The following is a 14414-nucleotide window of genomic DNA, read 5'->3' on the forward strand; positions in this document are numbered from 1 at the left end:
ACCAAACACCTCCACGTTTTCCCTATTTGAATACAGTTACACGAGTAGTGTAACTCGACCAAGAATGGTGACACAAAATAAAATGTTGCGCTTTTCTAAGCGTGTAAAATGGATAACTATAATGTATGGCGGAATACAAGTGCTTGGGAGCACTTCGACTCGGCGCAGTAATATCATCACTCGTGAAAAATCCTCTCCCCCTCTGGCCTCATGACAGTCAATGTCAAAACCAACCACATGACAGTTTAATGTGATGTTAACCAGCCTGACTTCGTCATACTCATAGTCTAGTCAGAATGTGAGTCTGATACTGCTCCATATGGCTTTGATTAGGAGGCGTGTCTTAACCGAACCAGGAAAAAAACAACAACTCTGCACTCAATTGGATTGACATACAACCAATCAGAGCAACGCAGTAAGTGTTTTTTTTATAAGCTACGCAAAGTTGTCAACAGAACTCAACTCACGCACACTGGAAGAAGTAGTAAAATAATGAGTGTTGCTTCTTTTACTTGGTCCTCCATGAGTGCGACCAAAGGAGAAACCACAACGACCGCAGGGCTTTCATTGCGTCCCATCTTCTTAGCGACCATCGGAGCCAGCTGATAAATTAAACTTTTGCCGAATCCCGTGGGAAGGACGGCAAACACATCTTTCCGATTGACAAATGCCTTGATTGCAATTCTCTGTTCGTCTTTTAAAATGAATGCGCTGTCGATTTCTTTTACAACAGACGCAATAGCGGAATCTATACATCTCAATGCTCCAGCTGCAGTCAACTTTGAGGGAAACCAGTTTATCAACCTCTTTGATAACGTAATGATTACATAACTGCAGATCATTTGTCCATCATCGTATAAAGCCTGCCCTGGCAATTTGATTGGCCCGACTAATTCTGAACCGATCATAATTATTCCTCAATGGATCGAGTCCAGACCGAACTTCCCGCCCAAAAAAAATGTTGTGGGCGGGGTTCGGGCTGGCATCCAGGCTAATGTTAACCCATAAAGCTAAGTGGTTTCTTAAGTTTGATAATTAATCCGCTATGTCGTGTTTATGACATATTTATGACAGGTTGTGTTGTCTTAGCAATGTCATGTTGTCATGACAAAGACACTGATAGGTTATGATGTATTGGTTTATGTCAAGTTGTCATAACAAAGACATCTCAAACAATGTCTTATTTGCATTAAAATGTCATAATTGAGCAAATGACACTTAATGACAGTTGTCATAAACATGCATAAAATCATATTCGTGTCTTGTCATGATTATGAAGGTGTCATGTCAGTCTTATGCACACCCCTTCAAGTAAAGTGTTACCCATTATTATTACATTTTAACTGGTTTAGAGAGAGAGAGAAAGAGAGAGAGAGAGAGAGAGAGAGAGAGAGAGAGAGAGAGAGAGAGAGAGAGAGAGAGAGAGAGAGAGAGAGAGAGAGAGAGAGAGAGAGAGAGGGAGGCAAGATTGAAGTGATACCCAAATTGTCAACAAATTGTTCTTTTGAGACTGATCTATTCAATTAATCATTTGAACCAGTTAGTGAATCATTCTGAGTGGTTGTCAAGTCAATGACTCATCTCAATTGCTTAAAGAATCCCTGAATGGATTTTTTGAACAAGTTTATTGAAATGACCTGTTCGGAAGAACAGATTCTTAGAAATGAATGAAACTTTCCATCACTACGACGTTGTATAGCCAGATATACTGTATATATGGACATGTTTGGATGCAAATTAAGTTGTAGACACGAGTACGAGTACCCTCATTATCCGGATTTCACACCCGTTATTGAACAAGACTATCGAACAATAAAAGCTGATGAATCAAGAATCACCAATATTCAGCATCATACAGTTCTTCCATCTTAAAGTAACAACAGGTCGTTTTTTGCTCTCGGGCTCCCCCTACAGTTGGGAAACAGTATTGTCCTCTACTACTGTCGTAAACTGTCATCCTACATGCACGTGCATTTGTTGACAACCATGATAGCCCTGAACACTGTAGGAGGTCACATGCAGGTGTTCTGCTTGCATCGCGTGTGAAATGTCTTCATCCCAGGTACAGTGGCATATATTTCAGCATGTCATATGAATATAATTTCATGGGTTTTATTTTTTTTTCTAACGACAAATGATCGCGATGCTCACGTTTACAAGCCAGCGTCATTATAGTAGCCTAGTCTATTGTTTACCGTTTTACTGAATCTAAATGATACTTCAATGCAATGTTTGAGTGGTTGATAATAACCATATATCGTCAATATTATAATATCAAGCTACCATAAATGAATCTGCAAATTTTTACAAATCGATTTGCATTATAGCTTGAGGCAAGACAAATAAACAAATATCACAGACATGTTAGGTATCCTAAAATATGATTTTATTAATAATCTTCCTCCTTTCTTTGTACATGTTGAGTAGACTACACTTTTTAGGTCAAACATTTGCTATTTGCATTTCATCGATTGCAAAGTTCAAATCAGAACGAGAATACTAGCGATAGCTAACCATCAAAAACTAGAATATCGTTTACTAGCTACCAGATTGATAATTCGCTACTACTCTAGCGAATTAGAGAGGTTAGATAGAGGCATTCTTTTTTCGATGGGGGGTTTGATGCTCCCTGCACACGCAAGGTCTCTCGCTCGCTTTCTCTCTCTGCCGTCCGCGCGCGTTGGAGCACAGTCTCTGTCTCGCGTGCGCGCTCGCTCTAGATTCCGGGAGATTTGAACTAATTTGCGGTATAACTTGTCGATCACGAGTGGCTCAACAGGTAGAGATCTATAGATAAACTCATCTTTCAGGGATTTGACCGACCGGGTTGACAATTTAGCGTGAGAAACCGGGGGTGTGGTCAGGGCCGGATTAAGAGTTCAGAGGGCCCTGGGCACAATGTCTTGTAGGCCCCCTCTTAGGCAGGCCAAATGTATATTTTGCCCAAGGACATTTTAATATGGCATTTACAGTTTTACTGACTTAAAAGGAACTTTGTTGTACTATGCTGGAGTAAAGTTCCTAAATGGTCGTTCTTTCCCATAGGAATTTGTAAAACTATGTTGGGTGGACCTCTGTGCCTCTAGGGGGGTTCGGGGGCATGCTCCCCCGCAAGAAAATTTTGTACATTTTAAGGTTAAATGCATCAATCTGGTGCTCTTTGAGAGATCAAAATTAAGAGCTCCAACCCATGAACTGCTCGTTGAACAAAGAAAAAGCATTGATTTGTACCAGCCAGGACAATAAAGAGGGCTCAAACATCTTTTTAGTAATGAGAGTCTCAGTCTACATTACATTATCAATGGTGTTTTAGGATGCCAAACAATTATTATAATAATGTAATAATGATTTATATAATTATTCCTATGACGTAAAATCCGTATAGCCTATAAATGTAGGCCTACTATAAATGAAAATGAATATTTCAAAAGTATATTTTAGTCTACATTACACTATAATACAGGAAAATTAAAATACTTTTGTCCTAATTTCTTCACTTGCAAGAAACCCTTGAGCTTTTATTTAGGAGAAAACACCAGATAACCATGCTGATCGCGTGAGCAAAGAGCGCACTTTTCTTTAAATCACCCAGCACACACAGGATGCCTATTCTTCAAAGCCATATCATGGTTTCGATTTTATTTCGTTGGCAAAATATAACGCTAGAGACCTTTATGTTAGGTTATACATTTTACATCTCATATGTGTTGGGAAAAGGGAGAAGAGAGAGTTCGGCAAAAGGCGGATTCGAACTCGGGTCGAGCGCATCAAAAGCTATTATCAAGCAGTTCTCGCGCTACGACCTATGCCACTGTAGCTGTTCCGTAACGGGCGTCTTTTTGGTAAAAAGACAGGCACTTAGTGCAAATATACGCTCCGTTATCTAAAATATTTTTTTTCTTCCCCTCGCTTGGGCCACAAGTGCGCATGGCGAACTTGCAATGAATACATTTTATCAGACCGGCCCACCGGGGAAACTCCCGACTCTCCAGATTGCCACTCCGCCCCTGGTGCCCAGGGCCCCTTAGATGTCATGGGCCCCTGGGCAAGTGCCCAGTTGCCCTAATGGTTAATCCGGCCCTGGGTGTGGTGTGTGAGCGTGTGAAACCAATTAAATGCGGGTGTCTCACGGCCAATGCGTGAGAGTTGGCAGCTCTGCAATGTTGATCCTCGTTCTGCCTTTAACGCGATCACTCTCTTTTTCTCTTTTTGCTTTGCTCCGATAAAACCTTTGCTGTCTTGTTTTTCTGTGCTGCTTCGGCCATGACTGTAACATTTGGCTCGCAAGTCCGATTTTAAGGAAGTGGGGGTGGTGGTGGAAGTGACGTATATGCCGTAAAGCAGTCGAATTTTGTAGTTCTCTTTGTTCGCCGGTTACTACCCGAAACCCGAAGTTTAAAAGTACGATTAAAAACGCTACAGACCCCGTCAGGCTATGGCAGACGTGTCATTCAACCTATTGTAAGTCGATGTACCATCACAAGAGACTTGGAAATATATTATGAAGGCTGAAAAGTTACCTGTTGTTACTTTAAGGAAATGCATAATTCTGTACTAATTAATTATCAACTAATACGGTAATTCTGTGACTCCTGTGAATAATATATGACAGAATCTTTAGATAATGCATGATAACTATTCAACACTTGATATCCCAACAAGCGCCTTGCACGACCGGTGGGTGCCTCCTTGCTTGTCAGTGCATGAGTATACAACCATGTTTGTCCCGACATGTGCAGTGTAGAGCAGTCTTTGTTAGGAATTAGATAGCTGTGTTTACACAGACGTCTGAAACATGTTACTTTGATCAAAGCAACCAGATGAGTTGGGGGGAAAGCAATCTTCAAATGGCAGGTTGTTATGTAAAGGTCATTTTTCCTGTGATTTGCAGCTCTAGGTAAAGAGGGATGACACATACATGGTTACATGGAAGTAAAGAACATGTCATGACCCATCCAGAATCATGTCTTTATTCATGTTTTTAAAAACCACACTTAACATAAAAGCTGCCATGGATGTTTGTACAATGCATCAGTATCATCAGCAGCAAAAGTAAAATCGATTATTCTAATGTAGTTGGATGCAAAAATGGAAGAAATAGATTCAGGAAGGAGATTCAAAATATGATTATGATGCTAATAAATGCATTTAGTTAAAAAAAAAAGATAATATTTTGAAACAGTTTGATATTTTCAGCAACATCCAAATAACTTCAAAACTTCAAAATGTTGTATGCAAATAAAAAGGCTGTTGTATGGTATCTAAAATTTTCTTATGTATTAATATATTATGCATTTATCCTCAGTAAAATCTTCTACAGTAAAGTTCTTAATAGGAACCCTTTTAAAAATTCAAAGACATTCTTTTCATAAGAAGCAATTCTTGTCATTAGTAGAATGGGTGTTTTATTCAAAGGCAAGTTCAGAGAGCACATGCTTTTTGTCTCATTTAAAAATCAATGAAGACTGTGTTGCTGCAACAGTGTTGGAAGTTGCAGTTTTGTGTCTTGCTTTGAGGTTTTCTTCTGCATGACAAAACTCCCCCGCCGGAAAAATTAATTCCTCTTTCTAAGCCAGAAAGCGTCTTCAGACCTTCAGTCACACAGTCTGTGGTGCAACGTGTAATGAGGACGCAAGGTCGTTTTTGATGACGAACCCTTCAACCCACGTTCCATTAGAGTGACTGCTCGAGGTGATGATGGAAATCATCAAAACCCACAGATACCAATAACATCCTGACTCGATGAACCTCATAGGTATAGGTTTTACTCTCTAGCCTCCATTTAAAGTTCAATGTTTGCAATTAAAAAAAAAAACTTTAGTTTAGGGTCTAATTCTCACTATTAACTAGTCACTTATTAACATGCATATTACTAGGATATTGGCTGTTTATTAGTACTTATAAAGCACATTAATGCCTTATTCTGCATGACCTTATTCTACATCCCTTAATCCAATGCCTAAATTTAACAAATACCTTACCTAGAACTATTAATAAGCAGTAATTATGAGTTTATTGAGGCAAAAGTCGTAATAAACTATTAGTACTAATAAACTAAACTAAAGTGTGACCAAACTTTTCATACAAAACATTTTAAAATCCCAAACCTGTATGACTTACTTTATCTGTGCTGATCACTCTTTTACAATTATGGGGGCTGGAGATTATAGGCTTCAAAAATAATTCAAAGGAACAATAAAATAAGTCCATATGAATCATGCTCTACATTTAAAGTATTTTTTGGGGTCATATAATAGCTTTGAGTGATGAACAAACCTAAATTGAAATAATTTACTGATAATTTTCCAGTTATTTCCTAGTCATTGTAGCTGGATCATCGAGCTGAACTTGAGAACCAAATCATCCAATCCATGAATGACTCAAATGTTTGAATTGAGTGATTCATTGTAAAGATTTTACTCAAAAGACGAATTTGTTGATGAATTTCAGTCAGATTTTCACGCAAAACATTGGAATGGCTACAGAAGACCTGGAATATTATTCACATGGACAACTTTTATGATATTTTTTTGGTCATTTTGGAGCTTGTGAGTCTTAATGTCCAAGATATTCTTTAAAAATGCAGGTTTTATGTTCCACAGAAATAATGAAAGAAGAGGTGTTTAGAAGAGGGTGAGTAAATTATAGAATTTTCCTTTTAACAGATGCAGGCCCAAATCCAAAAGCTAAAAAAATAAATGGTTTCACTAGGGGGCACTATTGATGCACCCAGTATTGATCATCCCCTCTCTACTGGGGAACCACCCCTTTTCATCTCCAACTAAGCTTTAATATATTATTTGATAATGTGTGAGAGTTAATTTGAGAATGACACACACAGACGCTCTATCCTAAGCAGGTTGGATGATGATGACATCAATCTTAATGCACTATTTACATGCAGCTCTGTCATGCCAGTCATTCTGTTGAAAGGATTCTTGTGAAACAATATAATTGTGACAGCTATAAAAAAAAGGGTTTCAGCAGAATGTGAGCTACAATGTATGTGGGTCTTTATTTTATGAAGTTGTTCAGTGACTTTTGTTAAACTGGTAAATTACACTAACGCTTTTTAAGGCAAAATCTAAATATGTTGCTATCTCTCGGTGCAACAGAATGAGTTCACTCATCCCAGATTGTGCACCAACCTCAGCATAATAGGCCAGTGACCCACTTCTCACCCTGTTCTAATGGCAAGCCATTTCTCTTTTGTTGTCATGCTCACTTCATAAGAGAAAAAAGACCTCATGAATGCTCTCTGCCCCAAGTGCCTTAGTGCAGAGAGGAGCAGTTGACATGCCGTCACCATGGTAAAGAACTCCCAGCAACAACAAAGCTATCGGGGCTACCACAGATATCCCTGGTGACTTTGAGAGATACTGTCTTGGAGCAAAAAACGGCCTTTTTTTTCAGGATGAGCAGGGCGTTGGCTCTTGGTTCGTGTCTGTTTCTGTGATAACAAGACATAAAAACATAATAAAACAAACGGAAGAGTCTCTCATGCCAATACTGAGAGCTCTATCCTTTGATGAGGATGTCACGCTCAAGTTTTCAAATGATTGTGTCAGCTACAAGAGCCTCGGTGCTTCCTATGGTGTCGCTCAGAAGTGATTCGAACTCATCTAGTTTGACAGGAGCTTTTCATTGATGCCGTTGCCTCCCTTGATGTCAAGAAATTAATAATTTAGTCTATAGAACCGGTCTCATCTGATTGGTCAAGGTTACCGGTAGCTTTCCAAGAGCGATGATATTTAGTAAAACAGTTTAACAGCTTGTACATTAAGTTTGTTATCACTCTGCTTGCTTGTGTTTGCACATTCAAGAAAAACTGTCAGTCTGAGCATTTTTTCAGTCACTATTTCTACAAGTTACAATAGGTGGCGGCAAGGGCGAGTCTTTATGAGTGAATCTTTGACACATTCATTCAACCAATTTATTCAAAAACACTGATTCATTTTGGAGCTAAACAAGTGAACGGCTGAATTCGAATATACCTACTTCCCTACTATATAGTAGGCGAAAAAAAAGTGTGTGAAAGATTTGTAGTCACAGCATTCATAAAACAGTAGGCAAAGAATGTACCCGGATGACCAACTACTTCCAGCGAGATTGTGAAGTGTGCATCGAATGGACACTTTACTAAGTACCTATTCAGAGAGAATGTGTTTATAAGTGAGTGATTGAATCATTCTCTCAAGTGATTCTTTAAGCAACACCACTGATGTGTCGCTCTGAGATGCAGAGCATTTGAATGTGCTTTGGCTTTGAATTAAACTATTTTCATTTACAGATCAAGAACATAGAAAGTAACTGCACCTATTTAAGTTTCTCAATTTTAATTTACCATTTATTGAATAGTATAAAATCAGTAACAATTAGTTTCCCCCCCTGAAATATCAGTATTGATGTGTCTGATAATGAGTATAACAGCATGTCTGCTCATGTGATCTTGTAGTGCAGTGATGCCAAACTGTTTGTGTTGAAAATGGATGGCATAGTTTTTTTTGTTGCTTATTCTGCAAAAAGCAGCAAATAAATTAAGTGAGGGGCAATGAAAGTGAAGTCTAAGTATTTCCTTAAGCACTTTGGAATGGGATAGAGGCCACGTTCCAATGGGGTAGTCCTTCACAAGAATATTAATTCAAGTTATTTGTGCTTCAGTTCAATCTGCAGATTTGACTGCTTGCACTTCAAGCAATCCATGTGGAAATAATCTGAGATTATCCGTCCCCTTCTGATGCTCCACATTTTCAAAACGGATTTCCCAGAACAAGTGCATCCCCATTCCTACAGTGAAATGACTAGGTCATCTTTTTGTCTGGATAGCATCTGTTTTTGTCAGCAAGCTCTCTCTATGATTAAGGACAGCAGACTCTCTTTCGGAAAAACAAGACGCTGCTCTGCTGGAAATATCACAGCGAGCTGAATATATGCTTGCATGTTTGTTTTTGGTCTTGCCCTTCATTTTACACAAGAATACAATAACAACTCCCACCTATGGTTTTACAAGATTCCAGTCTATGAAGAACAAGCAGGTTTTGTGTAATCTTGGCCAATCATTGTCCCTGATGTTCTTCTAAGCTCAGATAGAAACATGTTTTACAGATGTACTGAAACCCCCTCAGGCTTTCTCTATACTTTCAGCTGTGGAGTCTTTAAGGCACTGCTTCACTATCCTACAACAAGCACACCTCTCCAAGTACCAATTGAGTGTTGATATCAATCCTTGATGAAGTGCTAGAGGATTGGCAATGGCCTGACGGAGGAGAGGGATCACAAAAAACAAATATTAGTAAAAGGATTTAAGAGTGAGACTGCGAGACTGTGGGTGGGAGTCGACTCAGATGGTGGGGAATTTCACAACAACATGTGATGCGCTGAGGTGCTGAACCACAAATCAACTAATAGATAGACAGACAGACAGGAAATTACAAGGAACCGGTGAGTGGAAACAAGCTTTTCTTTTTCAATTTACATCCAATTGATTTCAAGTAATTGCCTAATGCATGGTTGCTATCCTTCCTTCTTGAACACACTGCCTATTTTTTTTTTCTAACAGTGTCTTTAAGATTCATCATCATAATAACTGAAAAGCCGTTTTACATTGAATTTTAATAATACCAATCATGCAGGACAATCATATACTAAATGAGATTAGAAATTGCTTACATGAAAACCTTTAATTCCATCTCTGGATATACTGTGACAACACTTTTCTAGAATAGAAACATTTGCCTGAGGTGGACAGTGCGACTACACTTGCACATCTGTATTAAAACACGGTCAAAGGCCTGTTAAAATTCAAACTCTTCACGCTCTCTCACACTTCTGACAGATAAATCTGAAATTGTATTCTCTTTTTCAGGCTACAAGGGTTACCATGTGGATGACTAGAGGCGTCATGCATTGTTTTTCTGATGAAAAAATACAGTAAAAACAGTTATAGCGCGAAATATCATTACAATTAAAAAAACTGTTTTCTATTTTGATATACTTTCAAATGTAATTTATTCCTGTGATGGAAAAGCTGAATACGAATATGTTTTATTTTGTATGTAAACCTTGATACATTTCTTTTTCAGAATAGAAAGTTTAAAAGAACAGCTTTTATTTGAAATAGAAATATTTTATAACATTATAAATGTCTTTACTGTCACTTTTGAACAATTGAATGCATCAACGATAAATAAAAATACTAATTTATTTTAATAATAATGATGATAATCATATATTACAATATATATTAATTACATTTGTATTACTTATTTTTTTAAATAAGTAATAAATTGCAACAGAATTTTACAGCCAGTGATTTTATTTATTTATTATTATTGTTGGCAGTGGATTCAAATTTACTTGGCTTAAAAATCTGTTGGAATATTCATGATGTATCTTTGGAAGACTTCAAGACTCAATTTCACCACATGGATCTATGAAATCCGTGTCTGTCATTGATCTGGGAGTCCTTACAGGCCGATGAAATGGCATGGAGGCAGTGTAAGATTTCGGTATCTGGTGGCCTGCAGTGTCTAGGATAAATAAGCTCTAGATTGTTTGTTTACTCTGTGAATGACAAGTGGGAGTAGAGAGGCCGTGGGGAACAGATGGACAAGGTCTTCAGGGGGCTTCAGAAACACTTCAGTCGCAAAGCCGTTTCACCTCACTGAGGGGTTTGGCAAAGTCAAAGACACCCTCTTGTCTGCTCATTCTCCTGATGTTTGAAAATGAGCTCAGGCAGTTCCCTCACCACGCTCAGATCTGTCAGCCTGATTGGTGCCTCCATAACACCTCACACTTGTGTCGACAGCAGCTTTCGACAATCACGGCTGGCAAATCAGGCTGTTCTCTGACAAAAATGACCGGCGGACACCATCCTGTTTTCGACAAGAGGGGCAAGGCTCCGGTCATTCACGAGCGCCTCTCATTGCTAACAGACCAAGACTGAATCTCGCAGTGCTCCCTGGAAACACACCTGTTTCTGCACTAAAAATATCAAGGAACAATATCTAAGTCCATCTGTCACTTATGAGACATTTTTAATCAGATGGACAATGTGACTGTGCGGCGGTATTATTGAGCCACAAGTAAACAGCCAACTTTGGCCATAGAGGTTGGCTATAATTGAATTCAATATGATCTTTTTTGTCAGGGAAGGAAACAAAGAGAGCTTGCTGATATGAGTAGGCAGCCATAAAAAGCTGGCTTTTCTATGCAGTCTGCAAAATCCTTTGAGGTTCAGCCTTGCTTTGAGATTATTAAGTCGGAAATACATCAAAGAATGAAGCAATGAATTGCCTATTATTGCCAAATTATTACTGTTTGGAGATGCAGCCAGGATTGTGTGCAGCTATTTTTCTCTCTCCACCCTTTAATACTTTCCTAGATTTCTGTCATGGGGATAAAGCCTGCTACAAAACAAGCAGCAAATGTGCAATTTAATAACACAACGGCTGTACATCGCAAGGATCACACCCTTCGATTCAAATGAACAAATTCCTTAAAATCATAATCTAATAAATTGGCAAAGCTCTGATTTATGAAAGAGATGCTCCCTGTTTATGTCCTGCTTAAAAAATTTCTACAATTACGATCACAAGGAACCGCAGTACTCGGTCACTAATGTTCGGGGAATTATTTGTGTCTTTTTATTCCCAATAAGAGTCTATGAAAGAAGGCTGAAAGAGTAAATAAGGCAGCAGCGGGTGTTTGAGCAATGGCGAAATTGGCCCCGGTGTGTAAAAAGGAGGCTGTAATGATCTTAACGTCTCTCCTATAAATTAAATTCAAATAGCCATTTCATCCACTAATGGATGCATAATTCCAGAGTTATAATTGTACTCCATTAGATCATTTACTAGCCTGTGTCTCTGAAAGGGTACCTGGAGGAATGGAAAGCCAGGAAGGGGCACTGTTGTCTTCATAGCTGAAGTACCATCATCTACATCAGATAAATTTGATCCGTTGTCAAATGCTTTCGTTCACTCACGGAATGAGCGTATAATCTCAAGCACCCGGTTCACATTCATTCTCTACTATTCCTCCTCCTTTCAGAGCTTTTGGCAAGCTTTAAGCCGTGCCTGACAGGTCTATTTCGCTGTCCTTCACAGTCAGTATGTGCGGGTCCCGGGAGCTCCAGTTGGCTGCTGACCCTCTGGGGGATTATGTCTCTACACTAACCTGTGAGAGTGAGGGTTGAGGGGGTAATTAAAACTAAATAATAAAAGTTGCTCTTCAATCTAGGGGTGAAATTTCAGATCAATGAAGCCAGAGGGAGGGCAGCTGTTTCCTGCCCTAGTCGTACACTGCTTCACACAGCGTAATTCAAACACTAGGATACCGATTCAGTCTTCACAAATCCATTTTCTTCCTGAAACCATTGACACATTGAGTTACTAACCAAGGTTATTTTGTCACTGACAATAGAAATAAAAAAATTCTATGTAAACCTAGACAAGATTAACTGAAACAAAAACACACACAAAATAAATAAATGGCAACAGTTAGTTCTTGCAGAAAACACCACCCACTACATTCAAAACAGCCAAAAGGTAGTTTATTTTTTATGTTTTTGATTGTATTTGTTTCTTTGCTACAATAACATTGTCTTTCACAATGCATCTGAAAGCTTTAATGCTAAAAACAAGTGTTGGAAATGCTAATTCGGCTCTAAATATAAATGCTATGAAGTCAGTCCTGAATTTACTAGCCATATTAGTCATCATTGCGTTGTAAGAAAAACATAAAACCATAAAACCGCAAATAATTGTTTGTTCTCAAGAAAAACATGGTGCATCATGTCATTGCAAACACAATGATGAAAGAGAAAAATATGCAGGATTAAACAAAGCCTTTTGCATAAACAAAGAACAAATCCAATAAGGAGGTCAATTGCTGCTTTGGTATTTTGCCACTGCAACATGTTACAAATGGTTGGTTTCGCCCTTGGTAAAACGCCTGTTTTATTTTAAAAAAAAAGGAATAAAGTATAAAGGACAATGTCACAAAAGGGCTGTTTCTAAAATGAACCTGACCTTATATCGCTTGCAGTACCTAGTGTAATACCACAGTACTTAGGCTACTATGGTGCTGAAGGATTACCAAATTTACAGTAATAAACCATATTTAAAATAACATGCCTTTAAGAATTGAATTGAGATTAAGGGTGTGTTTAGACTTGTAGTTCAGTTCTCTTGGTTCTTTGGGCTCTTTTGGTTCAGACCAAAAAAAGAAAATAATACATTTAATCCTGGATCGCTTAGCGTTCACACTCGCATTCTTAAGACCAAACCTAAAAGAAAAAAAGAGAAGACCTTACCGAACATCCAAAACAATGCTGTGTTCTGGGCAAAATGCACTCGTTGTATGTGCGTACATGATGGTATTTGACCAGATGAAAATTCCTGAAGAGCTTAAAATGTAACAGCAGCAGGAATCCCTCCGTTGCACACAAACGAAGAACTGCTGCGAGGAGATGCCGTTTCTGGCGCCTGTAACGAATTGAAATGGGCAACGTAGCTCCTATAACAAAAAAAAACAGGTATGCTTGAGCATTCGGTCCTTTTGGGTCGCATCTTGTGACATCACGTCCTCTTTTTGATTCGTTTAGACGTCTTTGTCTGTGTTGCGTTCATATTTCAGTCAAATCACACCAGAGTTTGTTTGAAAGTGGTCAGAGACCCATCTTTTCAGCTGTTTCAGTCTGCTTATTCGGTGCGCAGCAGCGTTCCCACTTAATCAAACTGCACTTACAGAGCAATCGCACCAGACCAGATTTTTAATCGAACCAAACCTGTCAAGTGTGAACACATCCTAAAATGCTGTTTAAATTCCAAAACTTTGATGTGATGTAGCAAACAGTACATGCAAAATTGTAAAACATTTCATTTCTCAGTTGGAAAAATGTCACCATACTGTACACACAACATATGGGGTATTTTCATAAATTAACTTTCACTAGGACAAACACATAATTTCCAAGAATGCTTTAATTTACCCCTCAATTCTTCAAATTTGCGGAGCCAAACAAACTGAAGCAGGCGTGAAAGATTTATTTGAATTACAATTCAGAAAATTTGGCCTCCAAAAGGCTTGGGGTATAGCGCACGAGTCTTATGGACCCTTTCATGGTGCTTTTGAGTCCTTTTTGGAGGCTTGTAAGCTTCAGCCCCCATGGGGAATAAGAGCAACCAGTACAATTATCCTTTTGTGTTCCACAGAAGAAGAAAAGTCGTACGGGTTTGGAACGATATTAGGGCGAGTAAATGATGACAGAATGTTCATTTTTGGATGAACTATCCCTTTAATTTCACATGATGTGAGGCGTGGCAAATGCAAATTCTGACTTTTGAATTAAAATGTCGATTTATAAACTTTTACAATAAAATGTTTGCCCAAGCCTGATTTCATGATATTTT

The 14414-nt window shown here is 38.5% G+C and overlaps 1 protein-coding gene across 1 annotated transcript in view; it reads left to right on the forward strand.

Moving 5' to 3' along the window:
- LOC130087617 (PE-PGRS family protein PE_PGRS26-like) overlaps positions 1 to 9894 on the forward strand; it is a 31605-nt gene extending 21711 nt beyond the window's left edge. Inside the window, exon 2 of the mRNA XM_056254026.1 lies at positions 9866 to 9894. Coding sequence (XP_056110001.1) covers positions 9866 to 9894 — 29 coding nt within the window. The remainder of the gene's footprint in view (positions 1 to 9865) is intronic.
- The last annotated feature ends 4520 nt before the right edge of the window (positions 9895 to 14414 follow it).

Source organism: Rhinichthys klamathensis, unplaced genomic scaffold (genome assembly GCF_029890125.1).
Source record: "Rhinichthys klamathensis goyatoka isolate OS25496 unplaced genomic scaffold, OSU_Roscu_1.1 h1tg000109l_1, whole genome shotgun sequence".
Taxonomy (NCBI): Eukaryota; Metazoa; Chordata; class Actinopteri; order Cypriniformes; family Leuciscidae; genus Rhinichthys; species Rhinichthys klamathensis.